Source organism: Harmonia axyridis, chromosome 5, assembly GCF_914767665.1.
Source record: "Harmonia axyridis chromosome 5, icHarAxyr1.1, whole genome shotgun sequence".
Lineage (NCBI taxonomy): Eukaryota > Metazoa > Arthropoda > Insecta > Coleoptera > Coccinellidae > Harmonia > Harmonia axyridis.
Window position 1 is genome coordinate 751,476 of NC_059505.1, and position 13,214 is coordinate 764,689.

Sequence of the window (13,214 nt, forward strand, 5' to 3'; positions counted from 1 at the left end):
TAAACAATCATGAAACAATTACTGAATGTTGAATTGCAAATTGTGAGTTTTCACACAACATCTATCTTGAGAATAGGCTTACAAATAATTGGAGTTTAAAGAAGCTTTCTTCGATTGTTTTCAATGAATTAATTAGACACCTACATCATTCTGAAGGTGATATACATTATTGTTGGAGTTGTTTAAGGCAGTAGCGGCTCGAGACCTGTTTGAAAGGTAGTGGCGCTTCAGTTTTTTTCACATATTTTAGAATTTTGTTTGAATTTTACTTTTAGTTATTCGTGAGATAATTCGTGGCATTTTGACTTCTGAAAAACACTTCGTCTCTAAGAAACTGAATTGATGTTTACTTCATATTTGAGACAATTATATAGGGTGTTTTTTTTCGAGGTATACTACGTCCATTAGCAATGAAGCGCACTTCTGGTTGAATGGCTACGTCAACAAACAAAACTGCCACATTTGGAGTGAAGCTAATCCTCAAGTCTATGTCGAAACACCGTTACATCCAGAAAAACTGACTGTTTGGTGCGCTTTATGGGCTAGTGGAATCATTGGTCCGTTCTTCTTCAAAAACGATGATGGCCAGAACGTTACAGTCGATGGTGATCGGTATAGAGCCATGATTACTAACTTTTTCATTCCTGAATTGAACAACCATGATGTCCAGGAGCTGTGGTTCCAACAAGACGGCGCAACATGTCACACAGCTCGTGCCACAATCGATTTATTGAAAGACACGTTTGGTGACCGCCTAATTTCACGTTTTGGACCTGTGAATTGGCCTTCAAGATCTTGTGATTTAACACCGCTAGACTACTTTCTGTGGAGCTATGTAAAGTCATTGGTCTATGCGGATAAGCCACAAACCCTTGACCATTTGAAAGACAACATTCGCCGTGTTATTGCCGATATACGGCCACAAATGTTGGAAAAAGTAATCGAAAATTGGACGTCCAGATTGGACTACATACGAGCCAGCCGTGGCGGTCATATACCAGAAATCATATTTAAAATGTAATGCCACAAGATTATCTTGCGAATAAATAAAATTCATGTCAATCGAATAATCCATCGTTGTTTTATTGCAATTTAAAGTTCTATAGCTCTAAAAAAAAAACCCTTTATTTTGTCGAATTTCACCAACTTCGTTTCTCTGTATAGTCGCGTAAGAAAACGAAATAAAATCACAAGCAAGCTGCTTTTGTCTCTCTATCGTACGAAATGTCAAAAAAAGGAGACGCTACTAACAAACCTCCCAGCTATAGTGGCTCCGGAATACAGTGTAACAAAATCAATTTACCACTTTCACCAATCATTGCTAACAAAACTCCGATACAAGGTCATAAAATTCCCCGTAATGCGTATTGAGCCTTCGATCCTCCCCTACATGCAAGCCACCCTAGGGGAAAAACCCCCTGGGGTCAGAAGCTCGCATGACAATATTATTTGATTTATTACACTCCTCCCGTTGGATGCTTTCCTCGTTTTTGCCAGTTTTTTATGTGATTTATTATCGGTTAGCACCAGTGGAGAATTTCGGCAGGAGTGAAAACTGTCACTTTTGACTGTCGATATTTTGTACGCATATGAATAGTTTACTGTTTTGTTTTGGTGCTTCTCGAATGAATTTTCGGATTAAATATTGGAATATGTTCGTTTTCTGTACAGGGTGTCCCAAATTCGATGATCACTGAAAGCATCTCGACAATTAAGACTTTTAATGAAAAAATTTTCAAAGAATCCCGATCTCTTCTTTCGAAAAAGTATGATATCAGAAATCACATCATAGATATCTTGATTTCTCGAGTTATAGGGCATTTCTGAAAAATACCTGTTTCATAGTCAGAACCATAATAAAGACAACAGAATATCTAAAAAAAAACTAATAATTCGGTAACGTCAGATCCAATCATAGAGTAATAAACATGGATAGAGGAAGTATACGCAATTTTTACATGTCCCCAACATGGTTAGGTTACGTTGTCGGATTGTGATATATTTTCAAATCCACTATTTTACTATATCGTTATAAATGTATTGAATATTGAATGAAATATATTTATTTGAGTGATTCCCGATTAAATATGCAAATTTGAATATGTGGAATCCGATGTTTTTGTCGCATTTATAATAAGCAGAATATTTATTATTTTCTGTATCTACCTGCTGAAATCTGAATTTTGGTAACTTTTGCTCTCCTAGTGTCATCGGTTGTTTCACGTCGTTTGGCGCGCTTGAAGTTTGTTTTCTGAATTTCTGATAAATTTAGGTATTTATATCAATATATTTTGAGTCAATATGAAACGTTGATTCACTATAGGACATAAGAAGTGCGTTCTTTGTGGAGAAACTCGCGAATTGAGTGAAATATCGTATCACTGATATGTTTTCATTTCCGAGCACTTCACGTCAAATTTGATAGTTCATGTTGGGGACAAAATTTGCTTTATGAAAAAGCTATATGCTCCCTCCATCTATGTTTATTACTCTGAGAAAATACTGAATCCTCTTCAAAAATTCAATTGCAAAGATCTTTAATACGCGCATTCGCCATTTAGTTACGTTCAGCTTTATACAGGGTGTTCTATCATTGTCTTGATGCTGTATTTTCTTCAAGTGCTAATTTTTTTGACACAGTATAAAGGGGCTTCATAAGCGCTATATTTTCCAATTGTTCGGAAATACACAGGGTGTACCAAAAAGTGTCAATGACTGAACATATGTTTTCTATTATGGAACACCCTGTTTTTTTCCAGATTGCATGGAATAAATGAAGCCAAGTTTGTTCGAACACTCATATGCTTAATCCTCACCGATTCAAAGATCTTTTTATAAATTGAAAGGGTCAATTCGTAGAGAATTTGGAAGATAATATAATTTGCTACCTAATAAAAAAAATGGAATTGTGTATATGCCATTTGGAATAAGCCCTATATTAAGATTAGAATAACGTTCTCAATGATTATCAAAAAGTCAGTAGGTACTCGCCTCCGAGCATCTTGTATTTACTTTCAAAATATCATTAAAAAAATTCATTAATTTATAAAGAATCGAAATACATATTTCAAAAACGGTATGTTTCAAGCAAATGAAACTGCAAACAAACTTGGGTTTATTCGTTCTATGCAATCAGAAAATTAAAAAAAAACAGGATGTTCCATAAGGAGAAACATATGTTTGGTAATTTACACTTTTTTTGGTACACCCTGTATATTTCCAAACAATTTAAGAATTGGACAATTTCACCGCTTAACCGTAATAGAGCGTCGCGTCAATGGTGAAACATCCTGTATATTTTTAAACTATCGAATTGAATATTTCTCTAGCCTTAGTTGTAGTAGTTGCGGAGTTATTCATTCAAAAGACAAAGATAAAGAATGGAATAGACTTGGACCCAATACCAACATAATTAATTTAATTATGAAATTTTGAGATATTGTGGTGCACTGCCTGTTCGACTGAAAAATCTAGTAGGTATATAGAATTCTTTCAATTTTTTTCACAGAATATCACGGACTTGAAAACATACCTCACAAGAATTCTTCAGATGAGTTCTCATTGGGCATTCATTTGAGAATGATAAAATTTAATATCCTTTCATCCAATTTCGAAATTCAGTGTGGGTATTGGAGGAATTAGAGTAAGACCAAGGGAAGTCATAAATATCGATTAACTGAAGACCCTTGCTTATCACTTTCGTACATGAATACTCCACTGGTGGGGTGAACACAACCAATGAATTGTCTTACGGAATACTGTTAGGGTGGCACAACTGGTGGAAAAAGCTTTAGCTTCGATTGATCAAAATAACTGAAGAGTGCACGCATCTGCAAACAACCTTGATTTTTCAATTCTGCAGGGATATCTCATACCCACTCAAAATGAAATAGTGTAAATTTTACACAGTCATTTTGGAAACATAAGTCAATGAAGAAATTGTCAACCTCAGCAAGGTGATTTTCCATTAATGCAAGATTGTGACATAGAAGAATTCAGCATTAATACGAATAATGCAATAATGCTTCATATTTTCAATTTGAGATCTGTGTACTCCGAATACTTTTCTATGTAATTCCATAGAACAATGAAACCATAAAACAAACCATCGCTCTGTCAAATTTAATTATGTGCTTTCAATTAGAATCTGATGTTGACGATTACTTGAAACGAAAATGAATTAGATACGTAGAAAATTTCTCTTTGACACTGCCATATGTGGAAGAAACTGCTGAAGAAGTATCCTTGAGTTGGCTACACGAAAACAGCAGAAATTTGTACGAGTAAACTTAGTCAGATTTCATAACATGGAGCGATGAGAAGAACGTTTTGCACCATTCTAAGTCAGTATTGTTGCCATACTTTAAAAGCTTTGCAAAAATGGAACTTCTAACCAATTTCTGGCCTAAATATTCCATGCTGAAGGCAAATTTGAATATAAAATACAATATTGATAGTGAATGAAAAAGAACGAAAGAAAGATTTTATAACGTATGCTTCGGATGGTATAATCCTGATGACTAAGGTAATAATAAAATTTTTATTGTTTACATTTTAAAAATATACAAAAGATAACACTAATGGATTCTACTGAAAAAAGTGTCTCTATAATGTCTTTGTTTGATTTTAATATCACCAGTAATAAAGGAGTTATGATAACTTATCATTTCACGCCATTTTGCAATTTTCTCTTATAAATTGAAAATAGTTGAAATTATGAGAATGCTATTTCCACCAAATAAATTCTCTCAAAATTCGAGCTCGGAAATATGCCATTCATTTTTTCTAGCTCAATGACTTAATTAAGTCACTGTAGCTCAAAGGGATTCTCAGATCCCTTCACTAGACAAAGAATTTGGGACAAACGATTTACGAAATTCACCATGATTTTCCATTAATGCAAGATTGTCACATAGAAGAATTCTGCATTAAAACGAATAAGCAAAGAATGTTTCATATTTCAATTTGAGATCTGTGTACTCCGAATACTTTTCGATGTAATTCCATAGAACAATGAAACCATAGAACAAACCATCGCTCTGTCAAATTTAATTATGTGCTTTCAATTAGAATCGGATGTTGCCGATTACTTGTAACGAAATGAATTAGATACGTAGAAAATTTCTTTTTGACACCGCCAGATGTAGCAGAAACTGCTGAAGAAGTATCCTTGAGTTGGCTACACGAATATAGTAGAAATTTGTACGAGAAAACTCAAAATTCATAACGTGCTGCAGGGAGAAGAAGGTTTTGCACCATTTTGAGCCAGTATTGTGAAATTCTTCACAAGAATTGCAGTGAAGCTACTTATAGCAAGTTTATGGCTTAAATATTCTATGATGAAAGCAACTTTGAACATAAAAACAATATTGATAGTGCTCGAAAAAAGAACATCTATGGAAGATTTTATAGTGAATGCTCCTGATAATATAATCCTGATAACAAAGGTAATTATGAAATATAATTAAATCAATCGTTCAACCTATTCTCATGATTACATGAAAATATAAATGAATATCATAACTATGATTATTTGATTTGAGAGTCGCATTTAAGAGTTAATTCTGAATTTTTGACTTTATGTTCAGAATATTGAATTAGGTTTGAGGTTAATGCGAAAATTCTTGACAATTTACTTGAATTTGAACGAGATGCTGCTGATTTCACAGAGATTCTTTTCTCATTATTTCTTCACGTTCCAATGTCAACCAAGACAAAATTCCCTTTTTGCTTAGTTCAGTATTGCGCAACACACATTGGGGAGACAGCCTGAAGTGCAAACAAGTCCTCCTTCAGCATATTTGATGGCTCCATCTCTTCCGGAACACGTTCCTGGAGAAGAATGATCTGTCCTAGATATCCAGAAAATACGCCAGACTATCCGATTACAATAAATAGATTTGGACTTTGATGTATGAGGAGACTAGTTCATGATTTTATCATACAAACAACAAAGAGGAATCTGGTTTTTCAACGAAATAGTGGTTGAAAGTATTACTTGAGCTTCCATTATTACATTATAATTATTATTACATCAGAACATTTTTTGGCTATTTGATTTTGCTGATGTACACTCCAATACATTATATACTTTTGAAATTTTTTTCTACGAATAATTAAATAATATACAGGGTGAGTCACAAATGTGTATCGAGCTTTTTGGGGATGATAGTACATTGAAAATTAAGTATAGTTTGATAGATGAACTTATGGCACAAAATGCATATTAATTTTTTCAATTTGTAGAAGAAACTTTCGTATAAAATGATTTTTTTCCCAAAAAAAATTTATAGTTTTTGTTTTATATTTGGAAATTAAAAGTTTTCTCAATTGTATCTCAATTATTTCAATGATGAATTCAAAATTTTTTACACGCAAAATTTCAACTTTTATCTTTAATATAACTGTTTGTTTCAAAACATTCTATTTTTTGTTGCAGGTGCTCTATGTATCAAACACCCAGAACCTTACTATGGGAAGGAAATAGGTACCCTGAAAAATTTCGCCCATGGCATCACGGGAAAAGCCTATGCTATCGATGAAAGTACAATTTTCATAAAGAAATTTTCTTATGATGGCATGGGACCTGATGCCTATTTTTGGGTTGGAAATTCTCCTAGGCCAAGTCCTGAGGGTATTATTGTACCGTATCCAGAAGATTACAACGGGAGGTGAGTTGAACAAAAAAAAAAATTGTGGTTTCTATTTTCTATGTCTACTGTGTGTAAAATGTGAGACTGTCACAAGGTTAAATACACTGCGCAAAAAAATTAACGCACATTCTGAAAATCTCAATTTTAATGAAAGTTAACTCTACATTGACTTTATAACTTATTTTTTATGTTCTCTCGGGAAGGTTTTGAACGAAACAAGACACATTAAATGGAAGAAAAATTCAGTATTTCACCGAATCTTATGTGAAAGAAGAGAAATAAACAATTTTCAAAATACTGGAATGCTGATAAGTGATTTAATACTTGGTATTTCCACCCTTTGCGTTAATTACAGCTCGGCAACGACGGTTCATACTCAAAATGAGTGATCTTAAAATGTTCTGATCTAATCCTTCCCAGATTTATCTGAGTTGGATTCCTAAGTCATTAAAAGTAGCTGGATGATTTTCTGAACTTCTCAGCCTTCTATTGAGGTTGTCCCAAACCTGCTCAATCGGATTGAGATCTGGACTTCTTGCTGGCCATTCCATTCGAGAGACTCCAACCTCTTCAAGGTACTCCTGAACGATGCGCGCACGATGGGGTCTGGCATTATCTATCGTCCATAAATGAAACTTTCACCAATGTATGGGGCAAATGACACTACATGCTCTTCAAGAATGTTCCTTATATACCTATCAGCATTCATAGCTCCATTAGCAACGACCACTAGGTCTGTGCGAGCAGTCAAAGATATTCCACCCCATACCATAATCGATCCTCCCCCGAAACCAGTAGTATTCAGGAAATTGCACTGAGCATATCTTTCATGTGGATGTCTGTATAGAAGGAACGTCGATCACAATGGTAGAGGCAGAATCTAGACTCATCTGTGAAGAAAACTCTTTCCCAATCAGCCTCTTCCCAATGGATATGCTCTCTCGCAAAATACAAACGCGCCCTTCGATGGGCTGGGGTAAGAGCTGGGCCTCTTGCCGCGGCACGAGGCCTTAAATCATATTCTTTGAGGCGATTTCTTATTGTCTGAGTGCTAATTTGCACCCCATGAGTTTGCTCAAGCTGTTTTTGAAGGAGGCGAGCGGTTGCAAACCGTTGTCTCAACGAAGAAACTCTCAAGTAACGTTCTTGAATGGCAGTTGTTACCCGTGGTTTACCCTGTCCTGGTCTTCGGACATTCATACCTGTCTCCCTGAATCGCTGCAACATTCTGGACACACTTGTATGGGAAACTCCAAACCTTTCTGCAATTCTTGTGTATGTCCACCCTTCTTCTCAAAACTACCGCTTGGGCACATTCCTCTTGGGTCAAATTGCGTGTTTCGCGTTGCATAGCGATCGAGTGTAGAAAATCAAACGGAAGAAAAACTATTGATCACTAGAATTGATCGAGAACAACTGATTTCAGAATGGAGCCAATACATTCAAATCTGATAATCTCATCTTTTTTTATTTCTGCTGGGAAAAAACATCTGTATTGAAGAAAAACGTTGAAAGTGGATAACATATGCATGCATAATTCTGATAAAAATAATTATCATTGAGAACACCTTCAGTTGTAGAATCAATTTGAGATTTCCATAATGTGCGTTAATTCTTTTGCGCAGTGTATTTCTATATTACGTATACTTTTCGGATAGTTGAGAATTGTTGATTTGTTTCACCATCTATTCCCTTGATGACACGATAAAGCTGAAAAAACGACTCAAACAATATGCGATTTGAAATGCTTGGACGTTGCCAGGTGATCTGCTCGTCACCTGGAAACGACCTCCCATATTATAAATCGCATTAAGATTCTCGTTATATTGATAGCTAGGTATTTGAATTTAAATGGGAGGTTTATATTCAATTCTTGCAATGGATTTAAATGCGTCTTATCGCTCTAAATTGTACGCTATAAATTTCAGTCGGTTATTATGTGATTATGAAGTCGTGTAACTGAAGATAATCATTATATCGTACAACTCGCAAATAAGGGTGTCCCAAGGGAGAGGCAACAAATATTTTGAAGGGGAGTTTGAACCCCTCCCCAATTATCCTAATGGCAATAACCGTATCCTCTGAATGATTTAAAGAGTATCTGAACATTACAGGAGATTTGAAAAGGAAGGGAGGGAGATTTGGACCTCGACCAGTGGCGTACGGTGGCGCTATCTGGGCAGCTGTCACTTTTGAAGCTGTCACGTTTTGACAATTGACAAGTGAAAGCTAGGCCATTACTAAAAATGGAACGATACACGCTTCAATATCACTTTGAAATTCACTAAAACAAACAATCTTGCAGTCACAGTAACAGGCCAATTGAAAAGTCCCCGTGTAAATCACATTTTTTTGGCAAATTTCGATTTTATTATTCAACATAGTTGCCTTCGAGGGCGATACAGCGATTGTAGCGATCTTTCAACTTTTCGATACCATTTTTCTAGTACGATTTCTTTCGCTTCAAAATAGGCCTCAGTTTCGACGATTACTTCTTCATTGGCGCTAAATTTATTTCCAGCGAGCATTCTTTTGAGGTCTGAGAACAGGAAATAGTCGCTGGGGGCCAGATCTGGAGGATACGGTGGATACCGAAGCAATTCGAAGCCCAATTCATGCAATTTTCCCATTGTTTTCATTGATTTGGGAGACGGTGCGTTGTCTTGATGAATCAGCACCTTTTTTGTCTTCAAATGGGGACGTTTTTTTAACGATTCCGTCCTTTAAACGATTCAATGACGCTATATAATAATCGCTGTTGATGGTATGGCCCTTTCGGAGGTAATCAATGAATATTATACCTTGAGCATCCCAGAATACTGATGCCATAACCTCGCCAGCTGACTGTTGTGTTTTTCCTCGCTTTGAATTCGGTTCATCGTGAGCAGTCCACTCAGCTGATTGTCGATTGGACTCCGGAGTGAAATTATGGAGCCATGTTTCATCCATTGTCACATATCGACGCAAAAATTTAGGTTTATTGCACTTAAACAACTTCAAACACTGCTCAGAATCATTAACACGTTGTTGCTTTTGATCGCTTGTGAGCTCTTCGCGTACAAATATTCGTGAATGATGTACATGTTCAAATGATATCTTCAAAATGTCTGCTATCTCGATCCACTTCACTTTACGGTAATTCAAAATTAGTTTGTGATTTCTTCGTCGGTGACAGCCTCTTTTGGGCGTCCACTGCGTTAGCCTTCTTCGGTGCTCATTTCACCACGTTTAAACTCAGCATACCAATCAATGATGGTTGATTTTCCTGATGCAGACCCCGGAAACTCTTCATCAAGCCAAGATTTTGCTTCAACTGTATTTTTTTCCCTTCAAGAAGCAACATTTTATCAGCACACGAAATTCTTTTTTTTTTGCATCTTTTTTCAAATAACAAAAGTAGCTACACTCATAACGCAGAACTAATGATCGGACTGCTGTCAAATTTTGACACGTATCGTTTGAATGTTGGTACTAACTAAAAATCATATGGATTCAATACTAGCACCGCCATCTTTGCATCAGACCGGGGACTTTTCAATTGGCCTAATATGCCAATGCTTCACTATCGATTCAAGACCTTAAAGATGGAATTCGTGTAGTTATCGAGTACATAGAGCTGCAAATGTGCCAATTAGTTATGGGAAATACTACAACCTTAGCCATGGTGGATATTTAGTTGATATAGTTTTCCATCGATGATGGCATACATTCCTCTACACAATGTAATAAACATCCATCGATTCATCTTGAAATATACTCGTATTTTTATATCAAATTGATACCTCTCATTGGAAAACCCTTTATTATTTGTATTTTCGACTGAAGTTCAAATAGAATCCAGAACTGAAATTTCGCTTGGAAGGCGTAAAAACACCAACTTCCAACTTTTCAAAATTCGTTTTCCCCTTTTGTTGAACGCATAATGAGAAAACTGCCGGAACATCTGCAACCGAAATCTGTGTTGATTTGCAGGCGAATCATCTAGAGAAGTTCCACGGACGAGATCCAAGTTGTATATATCTGTAGAGCCGAATCTTTGTTCCGTTTATGTTTTCTACTTCGCTGTTTTCGGGTGCAAATCAGAGAGAATGAATTCTAAGGGAGCCTTGGGCTTTGCAGTTTATTTAATGAGAGGGAGACGGGGGAAGATGAATAACAGGCGATAGTCTCTCCATTTGCATCTGAATTGATACAATAGAACTTACTGAATAAGGCGCGCCTGTCAGTCATTCAAGAAATGAAGCCTAGAATTCGGGTAGGCTCAGATGAAACTTTAATTATTTCGATATGGAATGTTTTAGCTAGATGGTTATCGGAATCATACCAAATGTTGCAACATGAGCTCAGAAAGTAGGTATTTGTCTAATGTAGGGTTTTCCAATAAAAGGTTTCATTTTGATATATAGTGTGTTTTTTTCGAGGAATATAACTTTAAGTTGGCATTACTGTTCGAGATGGCGAACGATTTAACAGCTGTCAAGTGATTTATTCTCAGTTTGGTTTGGCAATTCATCGTAAATAGACTCACGCCTGAACAACGCTTGCAAATAGTGCAATTTTATTTCGAAAATAGTGGTTCTGTGCGGAATACGTATCGCGCACTACGTCCATTTTATTTTGTTTAGTGATGAAGCGCACTTCTGGTTGAATGGCTACGACAACAAACAAAACTGCCGCATTTGGAGTGAAGCTAATCCTCAAGTGTATGTCGAAACACCGTTACATCCAGAAAAACCGACTGTTTGGTGCGCTTTATGGGCTGGTGGAATCATTGGTCCGTACTTCTTCAATAACGATGATGGCCAGAACGTTACAGTCAATGGTGATCGATATAGAGCCCTGATTACTAACTTTTTCATTCCTGAATTGAAAAAAAATTGAAAAGACGGCGCAACATGTCACACAGTTCGTGCCACAATCGATTTATTGAAATACACGTTTGGTGACTGCCTAATTTCACGTTTTGGACCTGTGAATTGGCCTCCAAGATCTTGTGATTTAACACCGCTAGACTACTTTCTGTGGGGCTATGTAAAGTCATTGGTCTATGCGGATAAGCCACAAACCCTTGACCATTTGGAAGACAACATTCGCCGTGTTATTGCCGATATATGGCCACAAATGTTGGAAAAAGTCATCGAAAATTGGACGTCCAGATTGGACTACATCCGAGCCAGCCGTGGCGGTCATATGCCAGAAATCATATTTAAAATGTAATGCCACAAGATTATCTTGCGGATAAATAAAATTCATGTCAATCGAATAATCCATCGTTGTTTTATTGCAATTTTAAGTTCTATAGCTTTAAAAAAAAACACCCTTGAAAAGAAAAACGAATATATTTTGGGGGAAATTTCCTTCTGGATGTTTTTTTAATTGAAGAGAGGAAGATATGCCACTAACGATGGAAAACTATATCAGACAAATGTCCGCCACTACTACAGTTGCAGCACTTGTCTCAACATGCAAATTTTCAGCACAAAATTATAATAATTGACCATACCGGTGAATCACCCTGATTAAGACTTTGTCCACCATGAAAATTTTTAGATCTCTAAGTCCGAATTGATATTCATGAATTCGACCACGACTTCGTCATCAGTAAGTTGAACCTTATCGTTTGAGTCCATTCCCGGTTCAAAATCACAGACAACATACCCAAATATCAGAGCGATCTGTTCGGGGGATCAGCGCTCAGAAATAATCCTCAGAATTTATTCTATCCTTGGAATAATTCTCGATTTCTTCGACATACTAGTGGCATCGAAACCGAGATGTTCGAGGGTGGCCTAAAGTGCGGGAAAAACGATAAAGCGTTTTCATAGAGAGGAACCCTCCACGTCTTCTACCGACACTACACAACCGACAAGGGTAGGGGGGGCGAAGGGGGTTGGAATCTGAAAAGTTAATAAAGACGTTAAGCTGACTTGATCATCACAATCGAAATAGACCCTCGCCGGAGGCGGTATAGACGCCCTACAGATTTCCCTGTGTGGATCTCCCACCGTTCCTGGGGACAGAGACGAATTGCCTGGATTTTCCCATCTCTAATTCGATCCAGTTCTGCCAACTGTTAGTAATATCGTGAATCGTGGAGGTTTAAAGGTGATTTTCTAGAATGAAGAGTATGCGAACCGAAAAATCTGCTTGTGACAATGTGCTCTTCTAGAGAAATACTACACTGGTCAGAGAAGGAATGAAAGAAGATAGATCTACAGATCTGACTTCATTTTTAAAAATTTTTTTCTACATTCATGCAAAAAGCAAAACTTTATTGAACTATATTTAGTGGAAAAAGAAGTTCTTTATTGCACTAGTGCAATAAAGTTTTTATTGCACTCATCTGTCATTCTACTTCAACGTGCTGTCATCCAATTGTTTATTCACTTTCAACATTGAGGGTTAAAATAAAGTTTGAGTTAAATTGTTCGTAACGTATTAGTTCCTGTTTCAATGCAAATCGATATTAATAATAAAGTATTCAAGTTGCGCATTTCATTTTCCTACACCTAGTGCCGCACCTCAATGAATCATTTTTTGCTTTTTGCATAAACGTAGAAA

The 13,214-nt window shown here is 36.4% G+C and overlaps 1 protein-coding gene across 5 annotated transcripts in view; it reads left to right on the forward strand.

Moving 5' to 3' along the window:
* LOC123679609 (protein Skeletor, isoforms B/C) overlaps window positions 1-13,214 on the forward strand; it is a 51,292-nt gene that overhangs the window by 11,411 nt on the left and 26,667 nt on the right. For all 5 annotated transcript variants that reach the window (XM_045616979.1, XM_045616978.1, XM_045616980.1 and 2 more), the window contains exon 2: window positions 6,440-6,671. In XM_045616979.1, coding sequence (XP_045472935.1) covers window positions 6,440-6,671 — 232 coding nt within the window. The remainder of the gene's footprint in view (window positions 1-6,439; window positions 6,672-13,214) is intronic.